The sequence below is a fragment of the Vigna umbellata genome, chromosome 6, assembly GCF_029865625.1.
Source record: "Vigna umbellata cultivar VRB3 chromosome 6, Vumbellata_1.0, whole genome shotgun sequence".
Classification (NCBI taxonomy): domain Eukaryota; kingdom Viridiplantae; phylum Streptophyta; class Magnoliopsida; order Fabales; family Fabaceae; genus Vigna; species Vigna umbellata.
Window position 1 is genome coordinate 36,385,632 of NC_142170.1, and position 21,342 is coordinate 36,406,973.

Here is a 21,342-nt window from a genome sequence, read left to right on the forward strand (position 1 = left end):
AATTAAACTTGATATAACCCTTCGAATCAACTTTGTTGATTTTTTTTTTAATTTAAATATGTATAATGTAATTATTAATGCTATTGTAGTTCAATATTAAATTATTGACTTATATTTACTTAATTTCGAACAATAATTTGCAAATTATTATTGCGAGAAAAAGCTTTTATGTTCTATTTGTATTCATGTATCTAACATTATTATTGCATGTACTATAAAAGGTCAAAATGTTTCAATGGCTCATAACTAAACACCAATACATGTTTAAGAGAGAAGGTATTGGTTTGTCCCTTTGTGTCTAAAATAATATATAATTAACTAACCCTAATAGTTACTCCATCAATTGATCTACTAATAGAAAGATGTGAAACCAGTTGTATTTAATTCACCAAAAAAAAGTATTCGTATATGAAAAAATATATAACACTAGTGATGTGATAATGACTGAACTCACAATTAGTATAATTGTGAAGGTTAAACTTCCATACATATAAACTTTATTAATTACTTCGTAAAGAACTTCTGTTAAGAAACTTTAGATTATGAAGGATACTTTTTACTTTGTTTTATATTTTCTTGATTAATAGTGATTTTATGGAGGGTTTAAATGAACTTAAAAGTGAGTGATTAATTTGTTTTTAAGAAACATAAATGTTATCATGGATGTTGGTAACCAAATTGCAATAAAATAAGTGGAGATGATGCATATAATATAGATATGAACACATTGGTAATGGTGGGTGCCATGAATGTCGAAATTACCAAGATAATAAAAAAAACACATTTTCTTGAAGATAAGGAGTGCGTATAGAATATGCTTTATAAATCAAATCACAACATTGTAGACAGACAGATACCGTGCCAATTGAATGGTGGAGCCACATATTATATTATTTATCTAACTTTATAATAAATTTATATATATATATATATATATATATATATATATATATATATATATATATATATATATATATATATATATATATATATATATATATATATATATATATATATATATATATATGATGCTTTGAAGGTGATATTTGGCACAACGTGACATCCAATATGAAACCAACTAAAAAGGCTTGCTTGGTTAAGATTCAACTTCAATTTACAACTCACAAATCTGAATATATTAATGTTGTGTTTTCTTATTCTTTTGTCTTTTTTTGGTGAATGTTGTTATGGATTAAAAAAAGTGGCTATTAAGGTCAAATTTAAAATAATGGTGATTGTTCCTAGGATTCGATGACATGCATGCTGGCACATTTTAATATCTATTGAAGGGTGCATTAAGATTAATAGAATATAGGAAAAGAATTGAAGAAAAAAAGGCTTGCAAAAGATTAAAGAAATGGCAAGCAATAGTAACAAAAACATGAAAGCAAATTTGGTGTTTATCTTTTATATATATATATATATATATATATTATTTCAATGATTATTTCCCTTACCTTAAAAGTAGAAATGTAAATAATACTACTATATAGTGTATTTATTATATTTTATGTCTCGTGTTGATATGTCAAACGTAAAAAAAAATGTTTGATTTTTATTGACGTAAATTTTTTTAAAAAAATACAACGCCCTTTCTTTCTCACGTTTCCTTTTTATGGCTTGTTGTAACTCTAACGATGAAAATGAGGGTTTTTTTCGCAAGTCGAGGTTCAATTGATGACCAAAAGTTACGTTTTTTACATTTCTTGTGTACATTGTTTATAAAATATTTTTCTTTCTAGTTATTCTTTTACATTAACTATAAGGAAGATGTGACTTATCTATTGATATTTACACACCGATTTGAATTTGTAGATAATATAAGTATTACATACGAATTTTGTCTATAAATATATAAAATTGAGATACATAAGAATTTTTTCGTAGGTAATAAGAAAAATATTTTCTACTGATTTTTCGTATGTATATTTGATACATTAAGACGAAAACTTTTATGAAGAACAAGATCCATAGGTGATGACACGAGATCCGTATATAAGTGAAAAATACTGATTTTACATACGAATATAAAAATAATTAATTATTTCAAATAAAAAGAAAAAGTTATTTGCACGTTACCTGACTCAAAATTTTCGTCGTCGCGCTTCCTTAAACCCTCACAACTCCATCACTCACTTAAAAATCTCTCTCCTTCAAAAATCATTGACTCACACCTTTGCTTCTTCGTTCTTCCTTCTTTGTGTTTGTCACAAAGAAACCCTTGCCGATTCTACCTTAAAAAACCCTTACCGAGCTTTAGACGAGGTCAAAACTCTTAGTGAGGTCTAGTGCTCATGCCTCAACCACTCCTACTCCACCTCTAACGCTTCAACCGCTTGTCGCTCCAATGTTCGCGCCTCCCCTTCATTACCCACCCCTTGGCGAGCTTGCTGTAGGTTTTGGACTTCTGAAAGCTCACACCATTGATGTTGCATGACGGAGCTGTCGTCCCACAACCAACACCACGTCTTCTTACGTTTCGTGAGGCTTACCAAGGTTAAGGTGAAAAACTTTTACCTCCTAAATTTGATTGGGGTTGTGGGTAGATAGAAATTCCATTTATTTTATGCATATGTTTTAGACTTTTACATGAATTCATAGTTATTTGTGTTTGGGAGAGAGACTAAGCTTCATGGGGTTAGAACTCAAGAAACTGAGCTTCTTAGGGTTAAAATTCGACAAACCAAGCATCTTGAGGGTTAGAAATCGGGAAACCGAGTTAGTTGGGGTTAGAACTCGACAAACTAAGCTTGTTGGGGTTAGAACTCGGGAAACCAAGCTTCTTCGAGGTTAGATATTATGATTAATATAAAAGTTGATTAGTATAACATGTTTGATTTTTTAGTTTCTTTCATTATGTTGGCTCATAGTTGTCATTTTTGTTGTAACTTCAGAACTACTTTAAAGTTAAGGCTTTAACCTTTAAAACAATGTTGGTTGGAAATTTTCAATTTTTTAAAGCTTAGAAGAAGGTTGTGGAGAGTGATGGTATGGTAGAAAGATAGAGTAAGATAGAGAGAAGAGGACCTAAATTATTTTAGGTTTGTTTATGGTAGGCTTGGCATATGGCAAGTCTTCTAATATAGAGTCGTGTATTAACTATTGCCTAATTTTTTATTAATTGCTATATGTACAAAACATAGATCAATTTCCATCAAATCATGGATGGATGTATGATAGGTGTCATAGAGGAAGCTGTGCTTTAAAAGAATCTTTTATATTGGGAGTTGAAGAGTTTATAGCCAAAGCTTGTGAAGAAGACTATTATCATAATGATGAGGGAGTTTCATGTGAGTCGGGCTATTAGCTTGCAAGTCCAATTGGAATGTTCTTGACCAATGCTTAGATTTTATTGCAAAATTGCTTGTGGATGTAACACCCATCAAATTGGGTTTTCCTAAAAGTTATTATGATTAAGAAAAGTTAGTGTCAAAGTTGGATTAGAGTCCAAGAGATTGATTGTTGCGTGGATGGTTGCATGCTCTTCTATGATAATGAATATGGTAAGAATAATGGTACGTTGCTTGAATGTAATTTTTTTTTTAAGCCAAGATATCAACAACTTAACATGGGAGCAAGTAATAAAAAACAAGTTCTTATAAAGTTGATGTTCTATTTGCCAATAATTCAATGGTTACAAAGATGTATGCAAGAGAACGATAAATAGCGGGGTTCATGTAAAGGGTCTTACAAAAGGAAGTGAAGATGATTTCTATGGTGTGATTAAGCATATGTATAAGGTGGAGTACAATTCTTCAATTGTTGAAAAGAAAAATGTATTATTTTATTGTGATTGGTTTGATCCATCTAGAATAGGTACAAGAGCGGATTCAAAATATGACATTGTGGATATTCGAATGGATAAAAGATATGTGTTATTTGATACTTTTATCATTGCAAATAATGTACAACAAGTGTATTATGTATCATAACCTGCATCACGAAGACAAACGTGATTGATGTGTTGCAATAAAGACCAAGCCTAACACTTTGTTCACTTTGGTGGATGGTCCTCTTGAGAAGGAAAAGCGAAAACGAAAATGAGAAATAGTTGATGTTCGCTTTGGCTGATTTGCGCAGACGAAATGGAAGAGATTTGCGAGATACGTGCTTTATTTATTACTCGTATATATGAGATGATTTGCAGTAAATTGAAGACAAATGTCATCCTTGCCCTTCCTAAATATCATAATACCATGTAAAAAAGGAAAGCTATTTGATTCCAAAGCATCGATTCCAGGCCATGCTTAATAAATAATAATGCACAGTTAATAATGAACACAAATCGAGAATGGTGTGTGCTGATGGTTGGAACGTGGTTGCTGCCATATTTTCAACGTGAAGATGTGTTGAAGATGAAGAACGAAAGCTTGAGGCAGGAAGATGCATTGAAGATGGAGAACCAAAACTTGAAGCATGGTTGTGTATTGGGTTCTAGAAGTGTTGTATCTGGTTCCATTGCTTAGAAGAAATTGAGGTAAAGGGTGTATTCGATTCTGGGGTATATGTATTTGGTTACAGTGCAGTGGGAGATGAAGCTGTTGTATTCGGTTCTCGCCAACCAAACAAGTTTCCCATCACAGTTTCCAAGAAAATCATCGGCGCCGCAGGAGGCGCAGCTTTTCCGGTCGAAACTCTATACGACCACGTATACGACGACGCGACGAGGTTCACCGGCGGCCACTCCCTCTCACCACGCTTCGAAGACTACGACGAGATTTTCTCCAGCTTCCACGCGCCTCCAGTATTCCGGTGCTGGATCTTCCGTCGCTCGACGACGGCGATGTCTTCTTCCACTTCCGAATCGTCGCGTGCGACTACGCAGAAATTTTTCGAGGCTTCGACGGTGTGTGATTTTAATATCAGTGTTGAGGATTTTGGGGTAATGGTAGTGAAAATTGTCTTTTATAGGAAGCAATGAGACCTATGTTTTTTCTTCTGGTTATTGCATAGGATAGGAACTTCCAAGTTAGTTAGAAAGGCTCTCTTTGGGTGCTGGTGGTTCTGTGATTGATTATTTCTTTCTTTAATAATATTTAATTTTACTTTGATAATAAATAATATTACAAAAATATTATAATTAAAAATAAATTCATTATACTAAAATAAAATTTTTGTATAATATTAAAATTAATTTTAATAATTAATATTAATTTTTTATTTTTTATAATTTTTTTATAATTAAATATAACATTAATTATTATCATTTTATATTACATTAATAATTAGGGCATTTTGATAATCTTTAATTTCAACTTATTAAACAAATTTTTTAAATCTGTCATATCAATCAAATCTTACACTAATCTCACAAATTTTACTTCCAAATACACTCTCAATTATTTTCAAATTCAATCAAACAAACAACAAAAATTTAACCTTTTTTTCATTTTAAAACTCATGAAATTGAGCTTGTTCAGCGTTAGAACTTCAAAACCGACCTTCTTTCGTGTTTATATAGGCAAATCGACGTTGTACTGGATTTATATAGTGAAACTAAGCTGGTTCCAGGTTTATATAATAAAACCAAGCTTGTTTTATATAGTCAAATCGAACTTCTTTTGAGTTTATATAGTGAAATCGAGCTTGTTTTGGGTTTATATAATTAAACTGAACTTTTGTCAAGTTTATACAGTGAAACTGAGCTTGTGCCAAGTTTATATAATCAAACTGAGCTTCTTGGGGGTATAACTCATGAAACCCAACTTCTTCTGTGTTAAAAGAAGCAAAGGATGTTTTCTAAATAAAAATAAATAAAACTAATATTAAGAATAATAATATTAATATTAAAAACATATAGTAATAATAAGAAAATAAAAAAAGTCAGAAACTGGATATGGGTTTGACCCATCCTAGTTCTTTCTTTTCTTTTTGAACTTGTTTTTTTCCATATTTACACCCTGGCCTTTAAGTATTTAATTGACCCAATTCAGTTTTTCTTTTTAAACCTTTTTTTTATGTCGCACTCCCTCTTAGTTATCTGAATTTGATTTGACCCAATCTAGGTTTTCATTTTCAACCTGTTTTTATGATCACACCCCTCTGCACTTAGGCTTTTTCGGCTTGAACACGATTCATTTTAATTTTTTTTTTAACGTTTTGTTTTGTTTATGTTTACACCTCTTTGTATTCATTGTTTAACTATTTTTTTATGTTTCAAATTTTTATTTATATATTTCATTTTTTCATTTTAATTTCTTCAAAATCACAATTTACAAAGTTTTATAATAAAATTAGGTAACTCTTAAATATCATCATGTCAACTTGAACTTTTTTGATAATTAAAATTTTTGTTTTTAATAAATTTTTATCATGTGAAATCTTGAACTTACTTGATAATTATAATTTCAAAATTACTACTATCAGGTCAAATCATGGATTTGTTTGATAATTAAATGTTTTGTTTTTTATAAGTTTTTATAAATTACATACTAACTTGATAATTATAATTTTAAAATTTGATAATTATCGTGTCAAGATTTTCTTGATAAGTAAACTTTTTTATTATGTTGAATCTCATCTCATTTGATAATAAAAATATTAAAATTTTAAAAAAAAAATATTAATGAGATCAATTTTTTTTCATAAAAGACTACATAACCCTGATTTTATTTTCGATAATATGTAGGAATAAGGTCAATCATTATCGGACTAAAATACAATTTTAAAAGGATTTTTTTATCATTTTATATTTGCATGTTGTATTTGATATTTTGGGAAAACAAATATTTTAAAAAATTACATTACTTTTACACATTTAATTAAAGAAAACCGTCTTAAGACAAACATTGTGGGGTGCTAATACCTTTCCCACACATTAACAACTCCTAAAACTCAAATTTGATTATGTAGATCATTTTTTGGGTTTTCCATCTCAATAAACTATGACGATGATTTCTTTTCTAATGTTTTGTTTTATATATATATTTTTTTAAAATGTTTTTTCTTGTTCGTTGTCCTACGCGTTTTTGTTTGCAACAGTAATAATTTAATTGAATTGAATTATTGTAATGAGTTGGGATGAAAGTAGGAAACATATGTATGACATGGTGTGATAATTTGATGAGCCCTAAACCCTAACAAGGATGGAGTGAAGTGCTTAGGAAATATAAACTTGTTTAGGAGAGAAGTTTCTTTACCTTTTTCTTTTAATTACTTGGTTTTATTTTTGTTTTTTTTTGTCTTAAATAAAATCTAGGACTCATGTATATGTTTTGTGTATTTTAGATTTGCTAATGGCACCTTCCCTTTTTGAGGTTGTCACATTTCTACAAGAATGAATGGCTTAGGAAGAGCCTAGTCCAAGGAGTGTTCTTACCACAACTTTTGTTTGGCTAAGAATACTCTTTTAGAAGTAGAAAAAGAGAGTATCTTTAAATATCTTGGTGAGAGGATTACTACACATGCATGGAGACAGAGAAAAACACCTTTTAGAAGATTTTATGGAACCCACAAAATATTTATTTTTAGGAGTCTCAACAAATTGTTTATTGATTCATTTGTTTTTAAGAAACATAAATAATGTCATCATGTATGTTGTAACCACATTACAATAAAATAAGTGGAGATGATGCATATAATATAGATATGACCACATTGATAATGGTAGGTGTCATGAATGTGAAATTACCAATATAAAAAAAACATTTTCTTGGAAATGAATGAAACATAGAAAAACCTTTATGAGAGTTTTCAAAATCTTTTCGCAAATATGTATTAAACACTTTAAGTTTTTAAACAACATTTAGAAAAACGTATATAAAGGAAAGCAAATAAAACAAACTTGTTAATATACTTGTTGACTTAAATTGAGCTATGTCCAATTCTCCCTTAAGTACTCTTAAGAGATTCCATTAATCTTTTCAAAGATTACAACGAGTTTCACCACTTCTGGTTTACAATTATCCAATCTGAATATACGAGTTTACCCACTCTTGGTTCAACACTAGTTTTCTTGATTAGATTGTTTAGCTCAATTGAACTAAACAACCAAGTGTTTTTATTCTCTTCAGAATTTACAAACATAATGAAAGTGTTTTTAGAAAAACAAGTGTAGATCAAAGCTCTTAAGGAGAGTATGTTTTCAATACAATGAAATATGAAGACTTGTAAATTTTTTTCTTAAACAAAGAACGCGTTAAACGATGGAAGCTTTAGAGAGAATAACAACGTAAGAGTTAATGATCAATTCTTGTATTCTTTCTCTTCATCCAATCCTCTTTATATATCCTTCTTCGAGAAAGATCCATTACTCAAAGAGAGTTAACTTTGAGGAAAGCATGTATCCTTCAAGTACGAAGTCAGATGTTAGGTAGCGTCAAAACAACAATGCTTTCCATAGAAGTGGCGTGTACGACTTCCTCAGAGAAAAAAGAATTAAGGAAACATTTTAAGAATGTCTTCCTATCTCTTAATGTTTTTCTGATCTTGTACATATTTTTGAATAAAGCTTGGTATTGTCATGATCTACATAGATAAAAAGAAGCAAAGTATCACATACAAATCATACATGCATTTAATGTTATAAATGTTGTAGAGCGTTTAGGCATGTTTTAGTGTACTAAACGTTTAGCATAGAAGTATGTTCTTTTGAGTTAGAGTGTTTACAAGATGCAACATTTAATGAAAGCTTGTCTTTAAATAGTTTGAAATGTTAAACGTATTTTCATCATATATTGTTTGTGAGTTCTATAAAATATTGTTGAGCCTTGACATAGATGATTTGTTCACATTGTTCAATATTGTTTTTATCAAACATATCATTTAGACTATTTAAGCTATAAACACTGTTTATTAAAGTTCGTTTGTTAAACTTTGAAATAAGAGTTACTAAACTGTCTTGCCTCTTTATACTATTTTTATCTTAACAATGAAAAGTGTGTATATAATATGCTTTATAAATCAAATCACATATAATTCTAGAGAGACATATACAGGCTAATTGAATGGTGACGCCACGAAATTTGATATTTACGGTGTTTAAAATTATAAAGTTTATTGGTTAAAAACAAATTTAAATAAAATTTTCAATGGCTAAAATAATCATCAAAATTACATTTGTAAAAAACAGTTTGTGATAGAAATATTTTAACTGCTAGTATTTTTTCTAGAAAAAGAAAAAAAAGAGTCTAGCAATTAAAAACCACTACAAAATATATAAATTAATCAAAAGTCAAACTAACAAAAACTAAGAAATGAAATAGGTCATCAAATAGTAATTTTTTTTACATGTTTTACATTCAAGTTTTACATTACATTTAGAGAAATTAAATTAAGATTGAAAAACTTAACTAGAGCAAATTGAAAAACTTAAATAAAAGTTTGGTATAGTATAAATGCTAAAGTGAATGTTGGACTCGAATAAAAATCTTACATGAATACTATAAAATAGGAGTAAAACCAAACAATGTGCTTCAATCGAATCTCCTGGTTCTGATAAATTAAGCAGACCCTGTCCATGAACTCCAAGATTTGCATTAGGTTGTATTACATAAGTTTCCTGTTACTAAAACCAAATAAGTCAAATGTGAAGATCATACTTGCAATAATATTATTCATTTAAAAGACAATTTAGTCTTCTATATGCATATAAGAAATCTTGAATTCATGACTTCCTTTTAGAGAATATAAATTTGTATAGAATCCTAAAAGGTCATTTGAATGAGTATTACCTCTGGTGCCTCTCTTTTGAGTGTTTCCTAAGTTAAAAATCATATGTCCTCCTCCTTTTACAAACTATACGGAGAAAAGGTCTAGGGTTTTGGGTGTGATTCTACATCCTCTTTTATACTTCTTTTTTTTCATTTGCTTCTTTTTATTATTTTTTATTTAGTTTTTACTTTTAATTTTTTTTTTGTTTTTTTTTTATTTTCTTTGTTTTTATTTTTATTATTATTATTTTTTCATTGTTTGTTTGTTTTTTCTTTGAAAAATATTTTATCCCATCCTTTCCTGTTTACATCCTAATTTTTGAGTTTTTTTTTAAATAAATTTTATTTACCAGGACAAAATTAAATATTGACAATTGTTCTTCTAGATTAAAAATTGGTGTTTTCATATTATCAAAATAAAAAATAAAAAAAATAAAAATATTAATTTTTTTCGGATTCAGAAAAGAAATAAAGAAAATAGAAAAGGAAAAAAAATCACTAATTCAAAACAAATACTATGACCAATCTCATAAAGAAGGTCCCGTTCTAAAAATAAAGATAGCCTCGACCATTCGGGTCTTATCCAAAAACAAAATAAATATCAATGTTCATACTCATGGAGAAGGTCCTCAAGCAAAACAAGATCGTTTAGATTTTGCAAAACAATTTCTCATCAATAAATATAAATTATATGTTCCAATATATTAGTGATTTGATGCTAAATAAATTAGCAACCACCGAATAAGAAATGGTTAAGAACTGTTTCATATTTTTGTGAAGTAAAATAATCACTTCGTTTCATATTTTAGGGATAGAGGTAGACTTTTCAATTTGGTTGATCCTAACTCACATAGACTATGTTAGAAAAAATTAAAAAAGTTCCTCGTTCAAAAAGTTCACACGACTAAAATATCAACAAAAGTAACGTGGGTTAGGACCAACCCATGACATTTTTTTAAAAAAGACATATTCATTTTGAATAAAAAAAATATAATTATAAAATAAATAAATAGATTATAGTTAATAATTATATTAAATTATATACTATATTTTTTTAATAACATAATAATAATAAGTATGATAAGAAAATATTGATTTAAATATAATAAAATTACAAAATATTAGATTATCTAATAAAATATATAATTTTATATGTGTACATAAATGATATTATTTCTAAGAGTTAATTAAAGTTTTGTAGTAGGGTTAAGAGTGATGCTCCCTCCACCACCCCATCTTCTCCCTACACCTCTTCAATTTTCTTAAAATTCTAAATTTACCCTTTTTACTTTTTATTGTTATTAATTTTACTTTTTATTTTTTAAAACCTTAATCTAAATCCCTTCTCACTTTCATTTTTCTTTTCACTCTCAGCACCAAGCCCACACCCCCCTCCACGATCACTTTCTCTCTTTCTCTTAATTTCCACTTTCGTTAACACAAATTTTGACAGAAAAAACAAATTGTGCATGGTATAAATTTAAAACATTTATAACTTCTAATGAGTTTTGAAGTATCATGATTTCGTAATATAATCTGCTAAAAATTTCTTCCCCACTTCCTTGTCTTTAAATAACCAAACTTGAAAATTTATGCTTAAACTTTGAACTCTGAACCACTAGGAGATAACCCTTGTAGTTGTAAACCAAACCATTTAAGCCGTAGGAGCTTAACTTCTTTTCAATGATCGCTGAGTGTTTGGTGAATCTCACGAAATTAGAAAGGAAATGGAAAATGTTGTGTTAACGGAAGTGGAAGTTAAGAGAAAGAGAGAAAGTGACAATGGAGGGGAGGTGGGGGACTTGTACTGAGAGTGAAAGGAAAAGTGAAAGTAGGAGGGGATTGGGATTAGGGTTTTAAAAAATAAAAAGTAAAATTGATAAAAGTAAAAAATAAAAAGGGTAAATTTAGAATTTAAAAAAAATTGGAGAGGTGTAGGAAAAGATGGGGTGGTGGAGGGAACATCACTCTAGGGTTAAACTCACCTTAACCCTGACCCTAACCCACTTGAGAAGAGACTTTAAGAACTGAGACTATTTTTGGACCCCCACTTGAAGAGACCTCTAAAAGTGGATTTTTTTCAAGAATAGGTTAAGACTGGTTCATGGGCCATGGTTGACACCTCTAGTCAGGGGCCAATATCTCCTAAAATTTAAAAAAAAATTAAAATAATATACATATATATTGGAATTTTCAATTTTTTAAATTATATATTATATATTGGAAATTGATGAAAATAAAATTAGGTATCCTTTTATTTCTTTTATAAAGCACAATGTTTAATGTTAATAAATAAAACACATAAAATCAAATATAATAATGAATAAAAATATTATTTAAGACATTTTTTTATATTTTATTTCACATTGTCTTTTGAGTTTCTCACATATTATACTCATTTCTTACTCTCACCTGTTTTTTTTTCTCGAGAAAAAAAGGAAGTTAGACAGAAACTTATTATCTTTGCTTTCATTTATCATATGTTATCTTCCATTCTCGAAGAAAAAAAGTTATTCTCTTTTATCTCAACTGATGATGAAATATTAGTTTAATAATTGACATTATATTTTTTTTTATCTCATGAACTTTTTGTATATTATTTTTTATGAATATAGAAAAAAATGTATTATGTGTTTTTTTATAATTAGTTTTTAATTGTGACTTGATTATTATATATTTTTCTTTTAGTAATTACGTTTCTAATTTTTTTTTATTAGATTATGATAAATTATTTTTTAATCTTAAACATTTATTTTAAGAAAAACAGGTATATTTATGAAGAATAAAAGAATAATTTTATCTTTTTTAACGGGTGAAACTGAAAACAAATAAATTCAACTTCTTTACATATTTTGAAGCATGATATTATTGAGGAGCCCTTTCATAAGGTTAAAGGAAATACAAGTGAGGAGTTTCATGTTAATTCTTTGAAATGTTAATTCTTTGAAATGTTAATTCTTTGAAATGTCATTCAAGAAAATATCCTCAAATATGAAAATATCCAATGAGTCAAAGAGATAAAGTTAGAAAAGCTTATTTAAAATGGGGTCAATATCAAATATGACTTGAAAACTATCATCTTTCTAAGGAGGAGAAACATGCAAGGAGATTTCAATCTAATTGGTTTAAAAAATTTCCTTCTTGCCTAAAGTATTACCTTACTAACGATGCAACTTATGTTTAGCATGCTATTTATTTAGTTCAAAGTAGTTGGTTGTCCTAGGTCATATGTGTTTACTAAATAAGGTTTTAGATAATGAAAAAAAAGGTTAATACAGGAAAAATAATGTGCATTTCTCAATCACATTGGAGATAGTCCTTACTAATCGCATAACAATGAAATGAAAGCTTATGAAGACTTGTTGAATCAATCTATGCACATTAATAACATTATAAATGTTCAAAGTTTAGGGCAAGTTTGCCAAAATGTTTATGACTTAAAACCACTATCGATACACTTTGTTGACTAGTATTTCAAGCTTATGCATTTAGAGGCCATGAGGAAACACCATAATATAAGTAAAAGAGGTAAATTTCTTGAGATGATTAAACTTCTAGCATCATATAATGATAAAATGGCACAAGTTCTGGTTGAAAATGCTCCAAATATTGAAAAGTATATTTCACATCATATTTAGAAGAAAAAAAAAATCTTACACATTTTTTTCTAGAAAAGTAAAAAGTCACATTCAGGAAGAAATTACAGATTCTAAATTTTGCATAATTGTTGATGAAACACGTGATGAATCTAAAAAAAGAGAAAATGACTATTGTTTTGAGATTTGTAGATAAGGTTGGTAATAGAAAAGAACGATTTTGATATTGTGCATGTTAAAGATACATCAATTATCACTCTAAAAAAGGAATTAAGTGTTGTTCTCTTTAAGCATAATCTTGATGTTTCTAATATCTGTGGTCAAGCATATGATGGTGCTATTAATATGAAGGGAGAATAGAATGGATTACAAGCATGATTTCTTAATGACAATCCTTATGCTTATTATGTGCATTGTTTTGCTCATAGACTACAACTTGCTTGGGTGGTTTCTTCAAGGGAGGTTTGGAGCTCACATTTTTATTCCTTTGTAATGTGATGAAGCTATATAATGCATCTTGTCTGGCTCTTCAAAAAATTATTGTTGATGGATCAACTTATTCTTAAAGGGGTGATGATGATCCTACATTTAATATGTTCTCTTCATTTGAGTTCATATTGATTTTACATTTGTTAAAAGTGATTACTTATTGTCTTTGTTAAGCTTTGTAGAATCAGTCTCGAGATATATTGATTGTTGCACTTAATATGTTCTCTTCATTTGAGTTTATATTGATTTTCCAATTAATGAAAGTGATTACTTATTGTCTTTCTTAAGAAAGAATGGTTGGTAAAACTTACTGAAAGGTGTGAAGTTGTTTTGTGAACATGTGACATTGATATTCTTGAATTTAATTTTACTTATGTTGTACGTTATGACCATTCTCGACATCAAAAGGATCATGTCATTAGATAAACAACTACAAAAATTAAATAAATAATGAAAGATGAATTTCTTATCAATAGAATTGTTTATATTGAAAAAAAAATAGCTAAAAGTTTTAGTTATAATTCAATTATTGATGAATACAAGAATCTCAAATGAAAAACAATTTTTTAAGATAGGTTTGATTTCTTTTTGTAGTTATAATTATATTAAATTATATATTAATTTTTACTGTATTAATAACAATTATTAAATATATAAATTTCGAGTGTACCAAAAAATAATTATGTCAAGATCATGTTGGAAATCGAAGTGTGGGTCTAAGTCTCACATTAGATAGAAATGAGAAAGTACGACAATATATAAAGGTGAAAGACTCATTAACCCATCAGATGAACCTCCTCCTCAGTAGACCCAATAGGTACTTCCGCAGGAGGGGGATGTGGAAGAGACTCACCCTCCCTCCTCTTCAGTTCATCATATGTCTGGTTTGTACAAATGAGATATGAATGAAAAATTGAGAGAACACCAAGAAACCAACCAGCTAGAAAGCAGTATACAATCAGAAAATCTGCTAAATAATCATGTGATATTGTCCTCCAAACATTTTGTCGGGAAACACTGATACAAGTGAACACGAAGACGTATAGGCACAAAATGGTTGACGTTGAAATGAACATGACGAAGTATCGATAGTTACGCTGCAATTATGTTAGAAAACCGTTAGTTCAAGAACTGAAATGAAGTAGACATCTGGGTAGTATAAAAAAAAAACATGTTTCTGTTTCTAACAAATGAAGCCAAGGAAGAGGGTCTCCAAAAAGAAGACGAGTCTTCATGTTTTTCTCGTAGAATAAGAAAATAACATAATGAACATATTAACACTCATTTGTGCGGTTTAAGTGTCGATTGATTAAATCTATCTTTGGAGTGTTTAGAAAAGATTGTAACCTTACAGAACATAGATGTCATGGCAATTGTAGACACATACTAACATCACTAACTTTACTCACTTGTGTTGTAGTCATCAAATAGATCAGAAGATAAGTATTGCCTACTCTAAAGTTCATTTAATAATTCTTTTGAACTGATATCCCAATAGCATAAAAGGAATTTGGATAAAAATATGTAACAATATCTCATTGAAAGTTTGAAGCTTCACTTGTTACAGTATAGTGGACTTACTCTTCCAATGCACCGGCCAACGCCCCCACAATGATGATCATATCCCTCGATACAATTGTTGCATATAGAACAATGAGTAGTACTAAGAGGTCTATAAAGCAAGCACGTATCACAAAACTCTACTTTCTCTATGTGACCATTAACAACAACATCTTTTGTTGGAGCTAGTTTCAGATGAGGGGTTGTGAGATTAATCGATTCCATGGAAGAGGTAGGTATATCAAATGTATCGTCAAATTCAAGAGGTCTTGAATTTCTAGGGACAATTCCAGGATCTCTCACATTTGTTATGAGGAGGAAAATTAAATCCTGCATGGGTTGTTGGGCAACTATGCATATTAAAAAGTTGTATTACCATTCTGTAGTTGAAAAAAGACAATACACAAGAGAAAATGGTAGAAAGATGCATAAGATGACAACTAGTTTATGTAAACTCTCCGGGAATTAAATGCCAATGGTATTTACCAAAACAGTGAGAACTGCACCCAAAACCACTACAGGAAACCAAAATTCATGAGAAAAGTCATCATTCTTCTTGATTTGAAGATATATTTTTACACAAAATGCAATTGCAGGTGCAACAATTAGGAATGTTGTAAGAAGCAGGGAAGCTATATCTGGACCAAATATCATCCTCACACCAAATAAAAACTTCTGAAAAAAGTCAAACAAAGAAGAATTAGTAAGTATAACATGCTTGTTATTGCTACAAGATATCCAATTATCTACATAATATTCTATTACTTTTCGTTGGGTTTGGACTCTAAACTATGCCAAAAAGTCAAAAAGTCGAAAATTGTGGTCATCACATTTTTAACTCACTTAAGTTAAGTGAAGGGTTTGCCACAATGTGTGAGTGTCCTTTGAGTCTCAAAACAGATAGCCACACAGCTTGTTAGAGAAAATTCTGCATAATTTTTCACTGTGCAGTCTCGATAAAATGAAGATTCGGGATTCATTCACCGTTTGATTGGATGTCTGAGATCAGAGATATCAACCCAACACAATAGCTCTATTTTTAGAGTTCTTCTTTCTTTGTTTTTCACTTTTGTAAACTTTGTAGCTTTGATCTTTGATTTAGAGTTAACACTAGTTTCTGCAAGTAATTAAGAATTCTTTGTATCATTGGTTGATCATAATGAAAATATTTCTTTTGTACGACTTGTATTTTTTATCCTTAAATTGAGAGGTTTTTCATAATTATGGTGTCTTTGATATTTTATTTTGGGGATTTATTGTTGTTATTAATTAATTATTGCTCCTCATATATTCTAGAAAGTTAGAAGAATTTTATCCGATGCATTATGTGATAGTATTGTGTTGTTTTCCCATCACTTTTCTACCCAAATATAGAAGCTTAAAAAATCCACAGCCATGTCAAATTCATCTATTGAAATGAAATATTGACCAAAAGAAAAGTGTTCCCGTTGAAGTGGCACCGGTACATAATAGGTTAAAATCATCCAAACATCATCTATTCACATTTGCCGATTACAAAAGCAAATAAATAAAAAAACATCATGGATTCACATTTACATAAAAATGATTACACAAGATTAATCCCCGATTTGCAAGCATTAATTTTTGTCCCTAATTTACCATCAACCCTCTAAAGCGATCAAGCAAGCATCGATACAATTGAAATTCTCGATCAAAAGCAACATTCATCATGTTGGAAGAAACATTCCACAACTAAAAAGATATTGAATCACGACCTAAGAGGCAATCTATTAATATAAAAAATCAACAAAACATGATTGAGGCATGGACAAACAAGTAAAACAATTCAAACAAAGATTGAATTGTGACCAAACACAATTCATTCATGATCAAAATCCAGTTGTGAGACATGAAAACCAATTCAAAACAAAAGTTGAAATATAATCTCACGTTGCCTTTCCTCCAACCTTGATAGACCCTCTTTTGTTGCTGACCCACATTGCTAGGAGAAACCCCCATTTCTGGATTTCTGCTTCCAGCCATGGCAGCAACACCTCGTGTGCAATCAAAATTGCACCCTAATGCCTTGATAAAACCCATAAACCCAATTCAAGTCCCGACTCAAACAAAAATCCTCTTAAAAATCCAAAACGTTTCTGGCTTTCCTTACGAGTCTCCTTCTGCAGTGGAAAGAGACAAGGCAGATGAAAGAGAGAAAAAGAGAAGAGAGAACAAGAGATAGAGATAGAAAGAGAGAGAGAGAGAGAGAGAGAGAGAGAGAGAGAGAACAAAGAGATGTTTGGAATGGCAGCAATTGAGAATCAAGCTGTGACACCAAATCAAAACGAGAAAATTTGTGGGGTTGAAGGGATCGTTGGAAGATGACAATCTCGATGATCCTTTTCTAATCAATTCCTCCCTCGAAGTTTCTTACCTTTTCTTTCCTTCTCTTATTATTTTCTTCTCTTTCTCTCTCTCTCTTCCTCTTCTGGTGTTCTGGACTGATTTCCCAATTCTTCGCGGCTTTTACGCGCGGAATGTTTCTTTACAACACTACAACCTTTCCTTTTCCGTTTCTCATAACATTCTTAAATTCTATCATACGTGGTTTTTTCTTTTTTGTTCTAAAATACATCACCAATCATGAAAATTATAGATTAAATAACACCATAAATATTTATTTATAGCTCATCATTAAATCTTCCAAACAACCTTCGTCTTAGAAAATTATGTTGTCTCTCTGTATTATTTTTCTCATAAGTATAATATGCAATAAAATAAAAACTTACACGATGAATGATAAAAATCATATACTTTTAAGAAATGCAAAAAATATCGAAAAGCAAAAGGCCAAGGTACTGAAAAAACAAGTCACATGTAAGATAAATCTGATCTAAAATTTTAATGATGATTAGTGGTAAATATGATGATGTTAATGACGGATAAAGAAGATTCACACGTAAAACACTCTTTGATACTTGTAAAAGTAAGAGAATTTTATGATCTATTAATACAATAGTAAATATGAGAATGTGATTGCACCTCTTAAAAAAAAAGGTTTAATATCCTATTTTGTCCTTAGTTTCGCTCGAAAATGTCAAATTAGTCCATCATTTAAAAAATGCGTCAATTACGTCCTCACTTAATAAAATTTGCATCAATGAAATCCCTTCCGTTAAATTAGTTTCTTATTCTTTTGTCTTTTTTTGGTGAATGTTGTTATGGATTAAAAAAAGTGGCTATTAAGGTCAAATTTAAAATAATGGTGATTGTTCCTAGGATTCGATGACATGCATGCTGGCACATTTTAATATCTATTGAAGGGTGCATTAAGATTAATAGAATATAGGAAAAGAATTGAAGAAAAAACTATTCTCCATAGATTTCATTGATGCAAATTTTATTAAGTGAGGACGTAATTGACGCATTTTTTAAAGGATGAACTAATTTGACATTTTCGAGAGAAACTAGGGACAAAATAGGGTAGAGCTGTCAAAACGGGTAACCCGGCCCGACCCAACCCGACCCACCACGGGTTGGTCACTTAGTGAGCCAACCCAACCCGGCTCATTTATTAGCGAGCCGAAAAAATTCAAACCCGACCCGACCCACCACGGGTTGGTGGGTTAAACGGGTTGGCTCATTGGCTCACTTAATTAACTTCTTTTTCACTCTCTTCTTCCGAGATTCTTATAACATGTTATTTTGATCGATCAAATTGAAACAGTAATAATATGATCAATTAATATAAAAGAAAATGAAACAAAAGAAATATATTGTTATATATATTTTAAGTTATCAAGTATAAAATTTTGCCAATTTAGTTTAATGAGACATACATAATTACATATAGCCATTAACAAAAATATATAGCACAAGATAAAACTGTGATGCTTGTAGATAGGTCTAAAAACAAGATAAAACAAATGATATATTCTTGAATTATCCAATCTATAATATTATCCATCTATTAAATTGGAGTCCTGAATGAATAAATCCATAGGATTATGCTCTCTTGAAGCATCTTCTTCTTTATCTCTATCTACAATACAATAAAAAGTAGTGTTAACTAATAATATTGAAACACAAAGTAATAAATAATTAAAGACATATTACTAAGTAAAAGTTATACATTTTGAATAATTAATTTAATTAATTTAATTTTAATAAAAAAAAATAGAATTTAAATAATTAATTTAATTAATTTGATTTAATTAAAAAAAAATAGGTGGATTGGTGAGCCAACCCGACCCACCACGGGTTCAACCCATGTGAGCCGGGTTCTTAGTGAGCCGGGTCAAAATTGACTCGCATAAAAAATTTGACATTTTTTTTCAACCCAACCCGGCTCAAACCCGTGGTGAGCCGGGTTGGCTCACGGGTTTCAACCCATTTTGACGGCTCTAAAATAGGGTATTAAACCTAAAAAAAATACCATGTACATTTATAGGATTTCTAGATGGCATGAGATCAGTTATAAAATAAAATATAATAAGAACTTATCATATTTATGATAAATCAGATGATAATAACAGTAATATATTATTTAACCAGATTAATGATATATTATGTTGATATATGATATAAAAAAATATTTATGATGTAATTAAACTATCGAAATTTGACCATATGTTATGTTATTATACCATAACTGCTTGAACAAATATCTCTATGAATATTATTTAATCATTTTAGGCCAATAATGTTGAATGAATCTTGTTAGACCACGTTTTTTAACATATTTGTTGGGTCGGGTAAGCTTGATTAACTGATGGAGTGAACTTGTTGCAATTATAATTGACCTTTTGGTCGAGTTGTAGTCAACTTTATGTTGTAGGTAGAATGGCAATTTGATCGGACTTCGTGGTCATCATTGACCATGCTGAACTTAGAGCATTGAAACCAAAAATTACAATCCAAACCTGAGATCAAACACAAGATCAACATCTTTAACACCTGCATCATTGTCAACTAGCATATTGTAGTTGGAAGCATCAAATATCAAATCTTCAAGCTTGTAATCATCAAATCTTTAAACTTCAACACTCTTCTATATCAACAGATAGATCTAACAAGGAGTGTCACAATCCTTGTTAAACTGACAAGCCATCGCAGCTGGAACTTTCTTAAATTGAACCTCGTTTCTATCATTCTTTTTGGCAGCATCATTCTCAGGGTCTTCACAACCACAATCCATATGCTGATCATTATGATACAAATTCTCTGCTACTGTAAAATTCTGATGAGATTCAGAATGATGAATAACAGAATCAACATGTTGATTGTTTTGATAGTCAACCTCATTTTCTTTTTCTACCAAAGTGATAGGCTCAAGCGCATGCATATATTCCATTCAACCATTTGGTTTTTAGAAAAAGTTTCCGCATTTCTGTCGTGGTCAGGAACACTTTTATCAGCAGAAACAATTTTTTCCCCATACCATCCAAATGGATATAAAACCTTTTCAAATTGTGGCTTAGGAACATAAACATAAAGTGTTCTTAATCCCGCTATGCCCATTGGATTGGCTTTTTCAATTGTCAATATAGTGATCTATCACATTGCAAATAGAATAGAAGGGAGGAAGTTTCTCATACTCCATGTCTGCAACAAAAAGTGAACCCTGGTCTTTTAATCCAAAGTTGATTTGGTAGCTCGATCGAAAGATCCACGTCAACAAGCACACGAGCAAAGAAACCTTATGTCTTCATCATAGTGTTGTCATCCGAAGATAAGAGGATACTAATGCCCCTAGCAATTGAAATGGTCGCCTAGGCTTCCAATATTCAAGCGGTAGGCCACAGATTTTTTGGTTAATTTCATAGTGGGCGCAAAAATTTGGGACCATGAAAAGTCTTAACGTACCCGGAGAGAGGTTCCAAGATCCAATGGTTAAAACTCATAATCATGTCCTCTACGGAACTAAAAGCAAATTCAGAGAATTCTTTTCCAAGAGGGATGACTTTCCAAGATCCAAGGGACTTCCAAGGTTTGGCCAACTCTCTGCATAGCTAAAGATGAGTTAAAGACTTATCACCATTAGGGAGAATCACTCTCCCAGTAGATGATTTTTTCATTCGTCCAAC

General features: G+C 30.1%; 2 protein-coding genes and 1 pseudogene across 2 annotated transcripts; 1 reads left to right on the forward strand and 2 right to left on the reverse strand.

Annotated features, from left to right (window-relative positions):
• The first annotated feature begins 4,274 nt into the window (after nucleotides 1-4,274).
• On the forward strand, nucleotides 4,275-13,908 carry LOC148197380 (uncharacterized; annotated as a pseudogene).
• A 529-nt stretch (nucleotides 13,909-14,437) lies between these two features.
• Nucleotides 14,438-15,770, reverse strand: LOC148197381 (putative protein S-acyltransferase 4). The gene is made up of 2 exons (XM_088093343.1): nucleotides 15,317-15,770; nucleotides 14,438-14,832 (listed from the first exon to the last, which is right to left on the reverse strand). Exons 1-2 carry the CDS (start codon nucleotides 15,629-15,631, stop codon nucleotides 14,512-14,514), a joined length of 636 nt encoding a protein of 211 aa, XP_087949469.1. The 5' UTR covers nucleotides 15,632-15,770; the 3' UTR covers nucleotides 14,438-14,511.
• Nucleotides 15,761-17,796, reverse strand: LOC148197382 (putative protein S-acyltransferase 3). The gene is made up of 2 exons (XM_088093344.1): nucleotides 17,207-17,796; nucleotides 15,761-15,970 (listed from the first exon to the last, which is right to left on the reverse strand). Exons 1-2 carry the CDS (start codon nucleotides 17,354-17,356, stop codon nucleotides 15,761-15,763), a joined length of 360 nt encoding a protein of 119 aa, XP_087949470.1. The 5' UTR covers nucleotides 17,357-17,796.
• Between the last annotated feature and the right edge of the window lie 3,546 nt (nucleotides 17,797-21,342).

Coding starts and splice junctions, on each gene's coding strand:
- LOC148197381 (XM_088093343.1), bottom strand. CDS start 15,631: ATGCAGGATTTAATTTTCCTCCTCATAACAAATGTGAGAGATCCTGGA. Junction 14,833..15,316: donor TTGGCCGGTGCATTGGAAGA/GTAAGTCCACTA, acceptor ACATAATTGCAG/CGTAACTATCGATACTTCGT.
- LOC148197382 (XM_088093344.1), bottom strand. CDS start 17,356: ATGGGTTTTATCAAGGCATTAGGGTGCAATTTTGATTGCACACGAGGT. Junction 15,971..17,206: donor AAGGTTGGAGGAAAGGCAAC/GTGAGATTATAT, acceptor GACTTTTTTCAG/AAGTTTTTATTTGGTGTGAG.